The sequence below is a fragment of the Sus scrofa genome, chromosome 2 (assembly GCF_054392235.1).
Source record: "Sus scrofa isolate SSC_HxYL_T2T_F1_AM1 chromosome 2, Sscrofa_HxYL_maternal_Yorkshire_Landrace_v2.0, whole genome shotgun sequence".
NCBI classification, from domain to species: domain Eukaryota; kingdom Metazoa; phylum Chordata; class Mammalia; order Artiodactyla; family Suidae; genus Sus; species Sus scrofa.
Genome location: NC_139384.1, coordinates 16,019,972 through 16,035,666, shown reverse-complemented (window position 1 = coordinate 16,035,666; position 15,695 = coordinate 16,019,972). Strand labels below are relative to the sequence as shown.

The 15,695-nt window shown below is 36.9% G+C and overlaps 1 protein-coding gene across 1 annotated transcript; it reads right to left on the bottom strand.

Annotated features, from left to right (window-relative positions):
• Positions 1-9,681: 9,681 nt before the first annotated feature.
• LOC100523664 (olfactory receptor 4C46-like) lies at positions 9,682-10,620 on the bottom strand. Its single transcript, XM_003124207.3, has one exon. The coding sequence runs from the start codon at positions 10,618-10,620 to the stop codon at positions 9,682-9,684; it is 939 nt and encodes a 312-aa protein (XP_003124255.3).
• Between the last annotated feature and the right edge of the window lie 5,075 nt (positions 10,621-15,695).

The window sequence follows — 15,695 nt, the reverse complement described above, 5'->3', positions numbered from 1 at the left end:
TCTAATGTTTTAAGATGAAAATATATTTTTTATATGTGAAGATATATGTATAACACGTTATTTCTTCATTAACCTTGTTTTGGGGCACATGATTCTATAAATTCTCATAGTTCTCATAATTGTGCTTTATAAAGGCCTATGGCTTGATATCAAATTAATATGCCTTAAAATTCCATGTTAATTCTTCATCTCTTGAACTTTCTGCTATCCTATGTAGTTCTTCTATGAAAATCATTATGAAAACTGTCTCTCCGCATTTTGATTTTCATACTTACTTAAATAGAGCAAAATAAAAATATTTGGTTCTTCTTTCTCTAATCATTATGAAACAATCCCAACAGAGCTGAGCAGGGTTTTCAAAAGAAGATAAACTATTTACATATTAAATGATATACTCTGCTACTTAATTTGAATGATTATTTTGTTGGATATGCTATACATACATTAAGGCTTTGCTTTATTCAGGCCTATAACTCTGCTCCAGTCTGTATTTACTTGCTAACTATGGTTCTGGTTGTTCTCATTCTTTTTAATGTACAACTTCATATAGCAAAGGTTAGGGCTAGGATAAAGATGAAGACAAATTTTGGACTTTGTTATATGAAGATGTTAAAGTTACTAAAATAATACTTGAAAGAGTAGAAATATAGTGTCTAACTTTGAAATTAGTAATTAGAAAAATAGAATGAAGAAAATAAAAGCCTTGAGGAAAATAAACTTAGCCAATCCAAAATAATTCAAGTGATGTTAGAAGGGGGGGTATAAATGGCATCCACAAAATGTTACTATAGTACTACAATGGAAGCAAAACCAATGACTAATTACACATTTATCTCCTCACATGGTTACTTTCTTTGAGGGGTGATAGTCCTTGGAATTTACTTTATTAGCAAATTTTTAGCATTCAATACAATGTTATTAACTATAGTCATTATGCTATACATTAGATCTCTAGATATATTATTATTTTATTTATTTTCATTGAAGTACTATTGACATACAATATTATAGTGGTTTCAGGTGTACAACTCGGTGATTTTTTTGAAGGACTGCTTTTCTCATTAGACCCATTTTAGCATTCATGTTGTTGGCAATTCTTTATGATTTTCTGAGGGGTAAACTTGGGAAGGGCTTTTAAGTTTTATTCTAGCTTTTTAAATAAAATTATTCTTTTTCTATTGGATTAGAATTGACATATAGTTTTTATAATTGAAGTGTAGTTGAAATAACAATATTGTGTTACTTTCAGGTGTATTGGACAACAATGTTATATTAGTTTTAGGTGGATCACAGAGTGATTTGACATATATATTATGAGATGATCACTAAATTGAGCTACAGTCAGCTTTCTCTCTCTTTTTTTTTTTTTTTTTTTTTGTCTTTTTAGGGCCTCACCTGCAGGCATATGGAAGTACCCAGGCTAGGGGGCAAATCTGAGCTGCAGACACAGGCTTACACCACAGCCAAAGCAATGAAGGATCTGAGATGTGTCTGCAGTCTATACCATAGCTCATGGCAATGCTGGATCCTTAACCCACTGAACTAGGCCAGGAGTTGAACCCGCATCCTCATGGGTACTAGTTGGGTTCGTTTCCACTGAACCGCAAATGGGAACTACTATCTGTCAACTTTTAAAGTTATTATTGGCTATATTCCCTATTCACTTATGTTACATTCTTAGGATTTACTAATTTTATAAACTAGAAATTTGTGCCCCTAATCCCCACACTCCCTTCCTCTCTGGCAACCAGTTTGTTCTCTGTATCTAGGTATCTTTCTGTTCTGTGTTTTTTGTTTGTTTTGTCTTTTAAGATTCTACCTGTAAGTGACATATCTGATATTTTTCCTCTGAATGACTAATTTTGCTTAGCATGATTCCCTCTAGGCCCATCCATGTTGTCACAAAAGGCAAGATTTTATTCTTTTTATTTCTGAGTAATAGTCCAGAGTGTACATCTATATCTCAATATACCGTATTTTTATGCATTCATTCCCCCTACCCATCTCAATATGCCTTCTTCTTTTTATCCTTAATTGTGGAATATCTTTCTTACTAGTCTTCAGGTAGTTCTCATAGGTAGTTACTCTATGTGTGGTTTTAATATTTTTTAGTTAAAAATATTTTTTTAGAGCCACACCTGTGGGATATGGAAGTTCTCAGGCTAGGGGTCAAATCAGAGCTGTGGCCTCTGGCCCACAGCACTGCAATGAGGGATCCAAGCTGCATCTGCAACCTACACCACAGCTCAAGGCAACACTGGATCCTTAACCCACTGAGTGAGGTCAGGGATCAAACCCGTGTCCTCATGGATACCAGTCAGCTTTGTTACTGATGAGCCACCACAGGAACTCCCTGTGTGTGGTTTTAGTTTAGGTGTGCCCATGGGGGGATGCAAGCTCAGCATCTTTCTACTCTGCCATTTTGTTCCTGAGCTCTCTTATCTTTCAGCACTTTAAATGTGTCATCCTTCTGCCTTCTGACCTCCATGGTTTCTGAGAAGAAGTCAGCTTGATTTCTTCTTAAGAACTCCTAATATATGAAAAGATGATTCTCCCACAGCTTTTAAGATTCTTTCTTAGACTTTCAAAAGTTGGGGATAATGTATTTCAGTGTGGATTTATTTGACTTCAACCTCCTGGAAGATTGTTGAGTAATTCTTGGATGTGTAGATTCATGTATTTTATCAAATTTGGGATGTTTTCAGACACTTTTTCTTCAAATATTCTTTCTTCCACTTTTCCTCTCTCTTCTCCTTCTGGGAATATCATTATGTATATGTTGTTTAACTCAGTGGTTTACCGCAGTTCTGTTAAGCTGTGTTCATTTAAAAAAATTTTTTTTCCTCTCTTCTACTCAATAATCCCAATTATACATTCTCAAGTTCACTAGTTCTTTTTTTCTTTGCTTTTGATTGAAGCCTTTTTATACTCTTTTATTTATTTATTTTTTAATTGTTATTTCCTCAATACAATTTTTTTTCTGCTGTACAGCATGGTGACCCAGTTACACATATATGTACACATTCTATTTTCTCACATTATCATGCTCCATCATAAGTGACTACTAGTTCTTTTTTACCTGTTTAAAACTGCTGCTGAGCTTGTTTAATAAATTTTTAATTTTGGTACTATATTTTCAGATACATAGTTTTAATTTGGTTCCTTTTTGTAATTTACTTTTTACTAATATTTTACTAGTATTTTTTATTTTGATGAGCCATTGCTATTCTAGTTCCCTTTATCCCTTTATCTATGATTTTCTTTCGCTCTTTGAGCATAGGTAAGACAGCTGATTTAAAATCTTTGTCTAGATAATCCTCAGAGACAGATTATAATAATTTCTCTCTCTATCTTTTTCTTTCTCTCTTCCTTCCTTCTTTCAGACCCTGCAAATTGCTATACTTATTATTTATCATGTCTTAATTTTTTGTTGATAATTAGATATTTTGAATATTACAATGTTGTACTTCTGGTAATACGATTCTCTTTTGGGGGGGATTTGTTTCCCCCCAAAAGAGTGAGTGTATTTTTTTGCTTAGTGAGTCTCTAAATCATTCTTGTAAAGACTGTATGTGCAGTCACTACAGTTTCTCTTCTTTAGTTGTGTGGTCAGCTAGTGATCCTTAAACACTTTGAGCAAAAAAACAACATACTCTTCCTGTCTTTGGGATTGGCTTTGTGTTAGGGCACTCCTTGAACATTTAACCAGACTGTTTACAACTCTTGTCTCTTCAGTTCCTATTTGCAGAGAGCCTAAAGGTCAGTTAGGGGTGAAAGTCTAGGGCATTCTCGGATTTTATGATCATGTGCCCATCCTGATCATGCATGTGTCTGTCTAGATTCCCTGTGATACAAGTATCTTTGAAAAGCCCTCATTTATCATTTATCTCTTTCCTTCTCTGCTTTCTTCCCAGGTTTTATTCTCTCTGCTGCTTGCTCTGTCTGTTATCCCTTATATCATGTCACTGTGACTAGCAGATTGCTTTGATAATTTTGAAAAAAAAAAATTCCCTGGAAGTCACTGTAGCCCTGAGAAATTTCAAAGGCGGATAAAACAAAGTCAATAGCTCTGAGCCAGCTATTCAGGGACCCATCAGGCAAGTGAGGACACACAATACCGACTAGGTCCATGTTATTCCCCCTAATCTGAGCCAGCTACAATGGGAATGTGGGTCACCATCCCCATCCCCATGGCTGCCACTGAGTTGGAGGGTGCAGAATGGTGGGTGGATAAGTTAAAAGAGCTCGTTAGTAACTATTACTATTAAGTAACAATTACCCAGTAATTGTTATTCTTGAAAAACACTGTACCAGGTATATTTAGATGTTCAATGAACACTGATAAAAAAAAGAAATAAAGAATTTGGTTTCTCTATAAAACAGAAACAGACTCACATACATAGAGAACAGACTCGTGGTGGCCAAGGAGGAGGGAGGAAGGAGTGGGATGGACTGGGAGTTGGGGTTAGTAGATGCAAACTATTACATTTAGAATGGCTAAGCAATGAAGTCCTACTATACAGCACAGGGAATTATATCTAATCCCTTGAAATAGACCATGATAGGAAATAATATAAGAAAGGGAATGTATATACATGTATGACTGGGTCACATTGCTGTACACCAGAAACTGGCATGACATTGTAATGCAACAATGCTTTCTATATATACTTTACTATAGTGAAAAGAATTCAGGTTCTGACTGTACTTCAATGACAATCCAAGTGATGTAGATGAATTCTAACCCTTGTTGTTCTCTGATCAGAAGGACAGTAGGAAGAAGGTAAAAATATTTATTGGGCATTTTGTCAAAGGCTCCTAAAATTAAATACTTTACCCTTGAGGAAATATACAGAGGTGGTTAACCCACTTGAATAATCAACTCATCTCTCTATATTGTGAGAACAGAAGGAGTTGAGAAGGCAGGGATGTGAGGATTTCTTGGCAGATCAAATTATAGAGGCAGTGCTTCTCTCTGATACCCTCTGTGGCTAGACATAAGATTCTAGTGATATGGTGAGAGAGAGCAGGATAAGTACTAAAGACCAAAATATGTGGCTCTGCTCTGAGCATAGATGCTCTGAAAATAAGCTTGGAAGAATTGGCTTTGGAATAGATCTCATCCGGGGGACTTTTAATCAACTGCTGTCTTGATAATTGGATTTGCTTTGCTAGCCTTAAAAAAGCTCTTACATGTATGTATATTCTTTTTCTCATGAATCTTCCATCATGTTCTATCCAAGAGACTGGATATAGTTCCCTGTGAGGTCCCTGTGTAGGACCTCATTGCTTACCCATTCTAAATGTAATAGCTTGCATCTACTAACCCCAAACTCCTTGTCCATCCCACTCCCTTCTCTCTCCCACCTTGGCAACCCCAAGCCTGTTCTCTATGTTTGTGAGTCTGTTTCCATTTTGTAGGTAGGTGTATCACTGGGTCACTTTGCTGTGCAACAGAAATTAGCACAACACTATGAATCAACTATACTTTAATAAAAAAGAGATTTCATTGGAAAAGAAAAAAATAAAATAAAAGCAGTAGAAAAAACATGTCCTCAGGGCTCTTTATTAGTAATTGTGCTGTAGGAAAACAGAAGCAATAAAATATACATTAAACTTATTTTAAGGAATTGTTTGGCTCATGTGATTATGAAAGCTGACACATCCCAAGATCTGCAATGGGCAAGCAGGAAACCCAGGAGGCCTGATGATGTAGTTCAGTCTGGATGCTGTCAGGGTGGGATCCAGGAAGAGACATTTCAGTTTGGATCCAAAGCCAGAGAAAAAAAACAGTCTCTCATTTCAAAGGGAGTCAGACAAATAGAGAATTTTCTCTCAGTTTTTTTTGTTTTATTCAGGCCTTTGACTGATTGGATGAGGCCCACCCACATAAGGGAAGGTAATCCATTTTACTCAGCTTACTGTTTAAATTGTTAATATCTTTCAGAAACATAATTACACAGATACACTCGGACTATTGTTTGACCAAATATCTGGGCAGCCATGGCCTAGTCATGTTGATGCAAAAAATTAAGCATAAGTCCCCTCCTTGTCAAACTGGCACCCATACACATCTTTTTAAGTCATACTTCATTTTTTTTTCTTGCTTTTTAGGGCTGCACTCATGGCATATGGAAGTTCCCAGGCTAGGGGTAGAATTGGAGCTACAGATGTAGGCCCATACCACGGTCACTTCAATGCAGGATCTGAGCCGTGCCTGCGACCTACACTACAGCTCAGGACAATGCTTGACCCTTGACCCACTGAGCAAGGCCAGGGATCGAACCTGCATCCTTGGATACTAGTCAGATTCATTTCTACTGCGCCATGATGGGAACTCCGAAACTACCTTGCCTGTAATTGAAAATGTACTAAAACTCTTCCCAGAAGAGGAGGTAAAACCTTTAAGTGATATTTATTTTTTTGATACTCTGTAACTCCAATATTAAGTTTAAGTACTTATGTATGAAAAACTAGCCATACATAAGTACTATGATAGAAAGCTAAAATAACTTCTGTTACATGATAAGGGAATAGAGAAGACAGACAACACAAACGTATGCTTTATATATGCAAAAACACCCACAACCACATTCATAACACAATGAGGAGGAAATACTGATGACAATCATTGCCCTCATTTCTATAACTGGTCATGTGGTCATAGCTGGTATTTACAACTCCCTTCTTCCAATACCCATTCTATATTCTTTTTGCCTTCAACTGGCCATGATTCCTTACATGGTGTGGTGACTAAATATTCATTCCTGAAGAATCTGGACCTTTAGTAGTCTTGTTCATATTGAATGATTGCAGTTTTCCATTAATCATGGTGCACTGCGTTTTAAGAGTTGCCCTAAGGGATGTCTTGGAGTCCAGACATATCCTTCTTTCCCTCTCTTGTGGCGTTGTAGTCCACTTTCCCCTTGATACTTAGAATCAATCATTCCAACCAGCACAGTAACTCCTGTTTTTGCCAGTTGAATCAGAGAAAGCTTAAAGTGACTAGAGAGCAGTCTTTCAATTCAATGGAATCATTGTTATATTTCCTGATGGGAACATGCCTCTCTTTAGAGCTAAGACTTCTATGCTGGCCGAGTACGAGGTTCAGGATGAAAAAAATTTTGCTTGTGTGTCACTAAGTGTAATAGTGAAAGATGATACTCCTTAATTACCGGATCCATGAATCTTGGCTATGGACAAATGAGCACCATATATTGGATGCTGATTTAGGGTATGTGAGCCTTCTGGAGATCCTTGCTGCAGCCCTACAAGATGCTGCCACCCATCTGTAACTGTAACTGTATTCAAAAGGCCAGTCCACATTTTAATAAGCCAGTTGCTTTTAGGCGTCTCTCAAATTCTTTTGTGTATAATTTACAAATATTTCTTGACCTCTATCTCTCTGTGTTAGATGGGGTCCTTAGAGGCAGATTCAAAGGTGGGATTTTTATGAAAATGATCTATAAAAAAGAGTTGAATGAAGGGACTATGGTGGAGGGAGAAGGATGTAGTAAACCAAACTCTGGTTTTAGTCTGTAGTCATGGAGGCTCTGGAGTATAATTTATGCTGCAGAACAGGTTCTACCCTGAGGCAAGTAGACCAGGTGGTTTCTCTTCTGGGGGTCCTTCAATGGATCCTAAGCTTTGGGAAGATAGGACCCAAAGTCCCAGCAATGAAGCCCCATTGATGATCTATGTTTCTGTCTCATTATTCAGGCCCCCAAATATTTATGGATTAATGAATGAAGGATGGAAGAATGAAAGGAAAGTATTTATTCTGAAATTTCTTTGTGGGTAAATGGAGCCACATCTTTTTTAAAAAATTAAGTATATCTGTTTTAATTATTCATTATTAATGTCATTTATAATGGTATCAGATTCATGAGTGGTGAGTTTAGGAACCAGTGACACCCAGTTTATTGGCAGTAAAGCAACACTAGAGGGTATCATACACATACACCATATATGTCTACATTTAAACATAGACACACGTGTTTAATATACAGAGATACACTGTTAGTAATGCTATTATCTTTACCTTTTGAAAACAAATACACACACATGTTTGAGAGTGTGTGTGTGTGTACATACATATATTTTAGTACTTCCAAATTGTGGAAACACACATTTTTAAAAAGAGGGTTTAATAAGGAAATGTTATCAAAAAGTAAACAGGAGTTCCCGTTGTGGCTCAGCAGAAATGAATCCGACAAGGAACCACGAGGTTGCGGTTTCGATCCCCGGCCTTGCTCAGCTGATTAAGGATCCAGCATTGCTGTGAGCTGTAGTGTAGGTTCCAGACACAGCTTGGATCAGATCCTGCATTGTTGTGGCTGTGGCGTGGGCTGGCAGCTGTAGCTCTGATTAGACCCCCTAGCCTGGGAACCTCCATGTGTTGTGGATACGGCCCTAAAAACAAAAAGAAAAGAAGAAAAAAGGTAAAGAGATTAATAGAAAATATAATATGACTAGCTCATATATGTAAGATAATTAGATCTTCCGGAAAGATAGGAAATACATTAAGATAAACTATTTGCTCATAGCCTGATAATCTCAGTTTGGATTTCTTTCTCATCCTCTTTAAGAGAAAAAGTAAAAAACAAATTGTGATTTTCCTAAGAGTTTCAACTAGAATTCTCCTCAGAATCTGAATCACATAAAGGTAGGAAAAAATTCCCTAGACTCCAGTATGTTTTTCCTCAACATTTTATTAATTTTTATGGTATATTTTTATTTATTCATTCAGTATTTATTACAAACCAGAAATTGTGCTGCCTCATAGAAACTGTTATTATATAGCATATGCAAGTACTTTATGGAGTACAACTTCATATTTAATACATAGAAATTCCTGACTGATATCAAGATGTTCTTTTGAGTCATTGTTCCTTCTGATTGTTTTCCAGCCTAAGATGGTGACAGAGCAATACTAAAAATCTTCTGAAGCTTACAAAGAAATTTGGAAACACTGTGCAATCTTTGTTCAATTCTTAACAGAAGTTCAATGGACAACGGTTTTTACAACTATGAAATGCTTATGCACATTATATTAAAGTCAACATATTACCATCAGCTGATATAAAAAATGAAAAGTTAATGAAAAATTATTGGGTTTTTAGTCACAGTAATGAACTACTATATACAATCTGTCCAGCACACTTCCTATCTCAATAAACAGTAACTAGTAATTATTCAGCTTTCTATCATCCTTTCTTGACTGTATAAAGCAGTTAGTATTATGGTCTGGGAAGCCATTCAGATTCTGATTACTGTCTCTTTGCTATATGTGCTTTGATACTTTCACTTTTCTTTCAATTTAATCTTTTGTAAAGTGGGCATGACAGCAGTGGCTACACCTTTGGCTTGTTATAGAGGTACTCCTTAATACCAATCTATTTATTATTTCTGTCATTTTATTACATGGAAAGTCTATGAATCCATACACATGGTTGAAGCTACTAAAACTAAGTTCCCAGTTGGTAGACTTTTCTAAATATGGAAAGATTGGTCCTGGGTTATGTTTTTTCTCTTTTTGCATCTATTTCTGTTTCCCCCCAAAGAATCTATAATTTTCTGTGATTAATTTATTTTTTATCCTTTACATAGTCCTTGCTGAGGTCATCCAAGATGTCCTTTGACCTTTGCATAAGTTGAATTATTGTTTGGCTCCAGACACATTTATCTGTCACCTGAAATGGCTTTTCTATTCCACAATTTCCTAATGGCAGTTTCCATCTGGGCATTTCTCAAGGTATAGATTAAGGGATTCAACATGGGAGTGATCATAGTGTAGAATACAGCAACTGCTTTATCAATTGGTAAAGTAGCTGCAGGTCTCGTGTACACAAATATACAGGGCACAAAGTATAACACAACTACAGTGATGTGGGAAACACAGGTGGAGAGGGCTTTGCGCCTCGCCTCCAAGCTGTAGGTCCTTAGAGAGCACAGAATGACCACATAGGAGACCAGCAGGAGAAGGAAGTTTAAAAGACAGATGAACCCACTGTTGGCAGCAACAAAGAGCCCCAGAGTGTGGGTATCAGTGCAGGCAAGATCCAGCAAAGGGTTCAGATCACACATAAAGTGATCTATGACATTAGGACCACAGAAGGGTAATCTGAAAATGAAGAGGATCTGAATGGTTCCGTGAAGGAAACCTCCCACCCATGACACTCCCAGTAGTAGCCCACACACTCTCCAATTCATGATGGTTGTATAGTGCAAAGGCTTGCAGATGGCCACATAGCGGTCATAGGCCATCACAGTCAGCAGGATGACCTCAGCACCTCCAAAGAAATGTTCCCCAAAGATTTGGGTCATACACTCATCAAATAGGATGGTTTTCTTTCCACGGAGTGAATCTATAATCATTTTGGGGGTACTGACAGAGGAATAGCAGGCATCAATAAAGGAGAGGTAGGCCAGGAAAAAGTACATGGGGGACCCCAGGGATGGGCTGGCAGTGATGGTGACCACGATGAGCACATTTCCTACCACAGTGATAATATAGATGACAAAAAACACAGCAAATATGATTTTCTGCATCTTTGGATTCTGTGTGAGCCCCAGGAGAACAAACTCTGTCACATTGTTCATATTCTTTATGTATTTCATGTAAATGTTTATTTCATTACCTGAAAGAAACCCATAATTTAAATATATGAAACTTTAGATTTATTCAACTTATTCATTCTAATAAATTATGTGTCCAGACTCTACTGAATGTGAATTTTTTGAGTTGATTTTTTTTTTGAGATGAATAAAAGATTCTGAATTCTTAAGATTAGTGGAACTGCCACCCAGGAGAAAATTCTGTTAAGATTGCAGACATGAAGAGGTTTTGTAAATACACAGGCAGGAGACCTTAATCATCAAAAATGCCAGAGTTTAACTTGAAGTAGTAGATTTCACAAATAAAGGCAGCTATGTCTGAAAAGAATCAGAAGATGGATGTAAATCTTAGAAATTTTCCTTTTCACTTCTAATAAATGGAACACTGTGGAAGGTAATTGAGAATACGAGTAAAAGGATGAAAGGAATTTGATATTATTCTAGTAAGCACTTTTGAGAGTTTTGGATAAAGTCGACTGGGGTTTAGTAAGGGTGTGGAAGGCAGAGACAGGAACCACCATAGCAGATTACTTACAATAGTTGAAAATGGAGTAACAAGAAAATGGTGGTAGGAATATAAAGAATAGGTACAAGTGCTAATTAAAAGTATTTGTAATGCAGATTGACTAAATCTAACAACTTCATAGTAGGTAATAGCATATACTTTTTAATGATTGATTGCTATGTGTATGGCATAACAGCAAATGCTCCCCCCAAAATACTTCCTTTTTATACTGATAACAACCTCTGTGGTTGGTATTGTATCATTCATTTTGCAGGTGAGGACAAACTCTCAGAGACTAATGCTAACAGTTGTAATAACCATGCTACTATTGACTAAATGAATATTTAGTGTGCTTTAAGTGCTTAGGCAGATATTTGGTATTTAGTATTTTATCAGTACAAGCATATGAGATGGTTACTATCGTTTTTATACTTCCTTTATACATTAGGAATTAGGAACATAGAGAAGTTAAGGAGTCTGTCCCAGGCCAAACAGCAAATAGAGGGCAGGGCCAAAATTAGGTTTCAGGTGATTCTTATGTATTTTCCCTTCCAAATTCTTAACCTAAACCTAATATTGTGACCTTGTAATAAACGACATTTAACTAGTCATCTCCTTTTGAAATGACCGTAAGAATTCTAATTACCGTAACACTAGCTCAGAGGCAAGCTTATATGGAGCAATTTCATCAGCACGCGTGCACGCGCGCACACACACACACGCACGCACACAGACACACAATGACATCTCTGAATGCCCAAGTAGTAAGTAAAATGTGGTACTGTGTTCATCAAATGGCCCTTTCATCTTGACTCCTCCCTCAGACCTAACTCTCCCTTCTCTGATTCTACTCCAAAGAATGGGTCCCCAGATTTCTCAGCAAAATGTTGAAAAATACTCTTCCAGTGATGAAGTGATTTGAGAGTAAGAAGGTTCAGATTTGAATCCTGGTTCTTTCACTTGTAACTTTTTTCATCTGAGGTACATTTATTTGCCAACTTACATCCTTGTTTTCTCATCTATAAGGTTATAATAATAATAATATCTACCTCCTAGATCATTGTGATAATTGATTGAGGAGGTATGTATGAACACATCTGCCACCCTGCTGTGGATGTGAAAAGGACTTTCAGTTATTTTTGTGACTGTGTATACACTTGTGGGATAGAAAGAATGAACAGTTGGAGCAGTAATACAGGGAATAGTTAACCCTGCAATAAACTCCAGAAGAATCAATTTTACTCTCAGATAAGCATCAGAGCCTCATCTTATCCATAGCAGTCCCCCCACCCCCAGGAAGGATTTCCATGTTTGTGTTTCATAAAGCAGTTGATGATTTATGTTATGAATATTTTTAATTTTCTCTTTTATATATGTGAATTGTATTTAAATTTGTTTTAATCCTCATCAATAGCTGTGATTAGAATTGTCTCATAGCAAGGTATGGTTCCTGGTGTCAGAGAGCTGGGTTCTACAATTTGCTTAATCTCCATGAGCCTCCAAATTTTTATCTGCCAAATTAGGTGATACTTATGAATATCTTTTGAAAAATTGGAATGAGGAAGAGGAAATAGCCTATCACGGTGTCTGAAAACTGTTAAAGAATAGTGAGCACTATATCTAGAAAATAATAATCTAAAATAAGCAACAGCACTATTGGAAAGCTTACCTTGGCTCTCTTAGATGGTCTTAGTGATATTTAGGTGTGTACAGGAGCAGTTCCATATTCAAATTGACCACTTCTTGTAATAAACACCTTTTAATATGAAAACTGTCACATTTGGAAAGAGATTATTACTTGTCAAATGAACAGTTGTTAAGAAATTATATACATTGAACATGCACAGTTTTTTGGAATATTAATTATATCTCTATAAAATTGTTAAGAGGGCATTCTTACAAGTTTGAATCTTTCCAGGTAGTCTAAAGCCTCAAGTGTCCTTCACAGAAAGCCTGTTTCAAATCTGTTTTCTGGTTTTGAATTGGAATGGGTCTGCTTGAAATACTATGTAAAAATGATTTTAAATGAATATCTCCAGTCCTGCAGCGCAAGAGACAAATGGTGTGGAGGAAGCACATTGAAGTGGATCATTGCCCCTGATGAATCTTGCTTTGGAGAGGGGAACAGCAACAAAACTCATTTTCACCTTGCCCTTGTACAGACTTTTCAAGAGGTTTCTAAAGGGTTCAGGGACCTTGTATTATAACTGCTGCTTTCTCTCCTAGGAGATAATTATCTCCTTTGGTGGAAGAGTTTTGTCCAGAAGCATTTTTTTTTTTTTTTTTAATGGCTGCACCTGCAGCATATGGGAGTTCTCAGGCCAGGCATTGAATCAAGCCACAGGTGCAGCCTATGCCACAGAATGAATCTACTACATTATGTACAAGTACTCTACCTTGAAATTTTATACTACTTGGTTTTGAGACAATATAAAAATGCAGTAACCAAGATAGCATGATATTAACATAAGGTAAGTATATAGATATATGAAACAGAACCAAGTCCAGAAATAGACTGGAACGTATATGGTTAATTGATTTTCCCCAAAGCCACCATGAGAAAAGAAAAGTCTTTACAACAAAAGGTGCTGGAAAAAGAGGATATTCATATGGATAATAATAAATCTGAGCTTGTAATTCAATCACATAAAAATTAATTTGAGAGGAATTACACACCTAAAGAGTAAAAAAGTTAAGTCTTCAACAAGAAACCTGCAGTGTATCTTTTAGGAACAGGGATTGACAAAAATTTCATAATTAACATCAGTTAGATTTAGGATTTAAATATCAAAGCCAAGGAGTTCCCATCGTGGCTCAGTGGTAATGAACCCAACTAGGATCCATGAGGATGCTTGTTCAATCCCTGGCCTCGCTCAGTGGGTTAAAGGATCCAGTGTTGTATTGAGCTGCAGTGTAGGTCACAGACAGGGCTCAGATCTGGCATTGTTGTGGCTGTGGCATAGGCCGGCAGCTGTAGCTCCGATTTGAACCCTAGCCTGGGACCTTCCATATGCTGCAGCTGTGGCCTAAAATGTAAAAAAAGAAAAAATATATCAAAAGCCAAACCCAAGTATTTTAGAAGAAAAGTAGGTATATGAATTTTTAATTGATTTTTATTGATTACCAATTTTGCAGAAGCTTTAATTTATTTCAAGGTAAGAGAGAAAATAGGACAACACAGTAGAATAGAGACTGGGTCTGTGCTTATCTAATAGCTATGTGCTTTAACTAAGCTGTCTTTGTTCATATCTCAATGAGTCAGTGTTAAACTGGAGTTTTTCAGTTGCTCAGTCAGTGCACTTTAACTCTTCTTCTCAAGTAGTTTCCAGCTAATTGATAGTGACCATGAAGCACATACTTCAAGTATACTTGAAGATTATGTTTGGAAAAGTACAATTATTGGACATAATAAAATGGAATTACCAATGGATTTAGTAGCTTCCATAGGTACCTTCTTCACTATTCATCAAATGAGATAGTCCAGCTCAAAACTTAAACCTGTTATTAGTCCCAAGATCCCACATAATTTATCTAATCTAGGCCTAGGATAAAATTTTTTGGCTTCAACTTCAATATCACTTAAAAAAATACCTTACCTTTGCATTCTGCCTTTATCCCACGTTAAGCCATGTCCCAATTATACACACAAAGATATATATGTCCTTTTTCAGAGTGCTCACTGCTCTTTTTTAATTTTTATTTTTATGGTTAAACCTGAAGCATATGGAAGTTCCTGGGCCAGGGATTTAATCTGAGAGACAGCTGCAACCTATGCTGTAGCTGTGGCAGTGCCAGATCCTTTAAAACAATGTGCTGGGCCAGGGATTGAACCCGAACCTCGGCAATGATCCAGACCACTGCACCATGGCAGGAACCCCCTCACTGCTCTTTTTAAATAGTTGAATTTTCTTTTTTCTTTCTTTCTTTTTTTTTCCCCCTCTCTTTTTAGGGTCATACCTGTGGCATTTGGAAGTTCCCAGGGTAGGGGTTGAATCAGAGCTTCAGCTGCTGGCCTACGCCACAGCCATAGCAACGCCAGATCCAAGCTGCATCTGTGACCTACACCTCAGCTCACAGCAATGCTGGACACTTAGCCCACTGAGCAAGGCCAAGGATTGAACCCACATCCTCATGGATACTAGTCAGTTTCTTTACCACTAAGCCACAACTGAAGCTCTTAATAGTTGAACTCTTGCATCATGAGAGGAGATACATTTTTGAGGCTTTGGAGGCAGACTGGTATTTAAGTTTCTCTTTTGCCACTACTCAAGTCCAATCCTGAGTGAATTACCTAAACTGATAGTGCTTAATTTCCCAATTTGTAAAATGGGAATAAGAATAATGCCCATCACAAAATTTACCCCCACATAATGTGTTTAATGCAGGGCCTGGCCAGCTGTCATTTTTATTATTGAATAAAAATGTCCAGTGCATTTCAGATTTTCTGTAGACATGTATTGAAAGAAAAACAAGGAGTTTCTGTCATGGCACAGCAGAAACAAATCTGACTAGGAACCATGGGGTTGTGGGTTTGATCCCTGGCTTTGCTCAGTGGGTTAAGGATCCAGCATTT

What these genes read in the sequence shown, in the direction of transcription:
- LOC100523664 (XM_003124207.3), bottom strand. Translation starts at nt 10,620, where the DNA reads ATGAAATACATAAAGAATATGAACAATGTGACAGAGTTTGTTCTCCTG.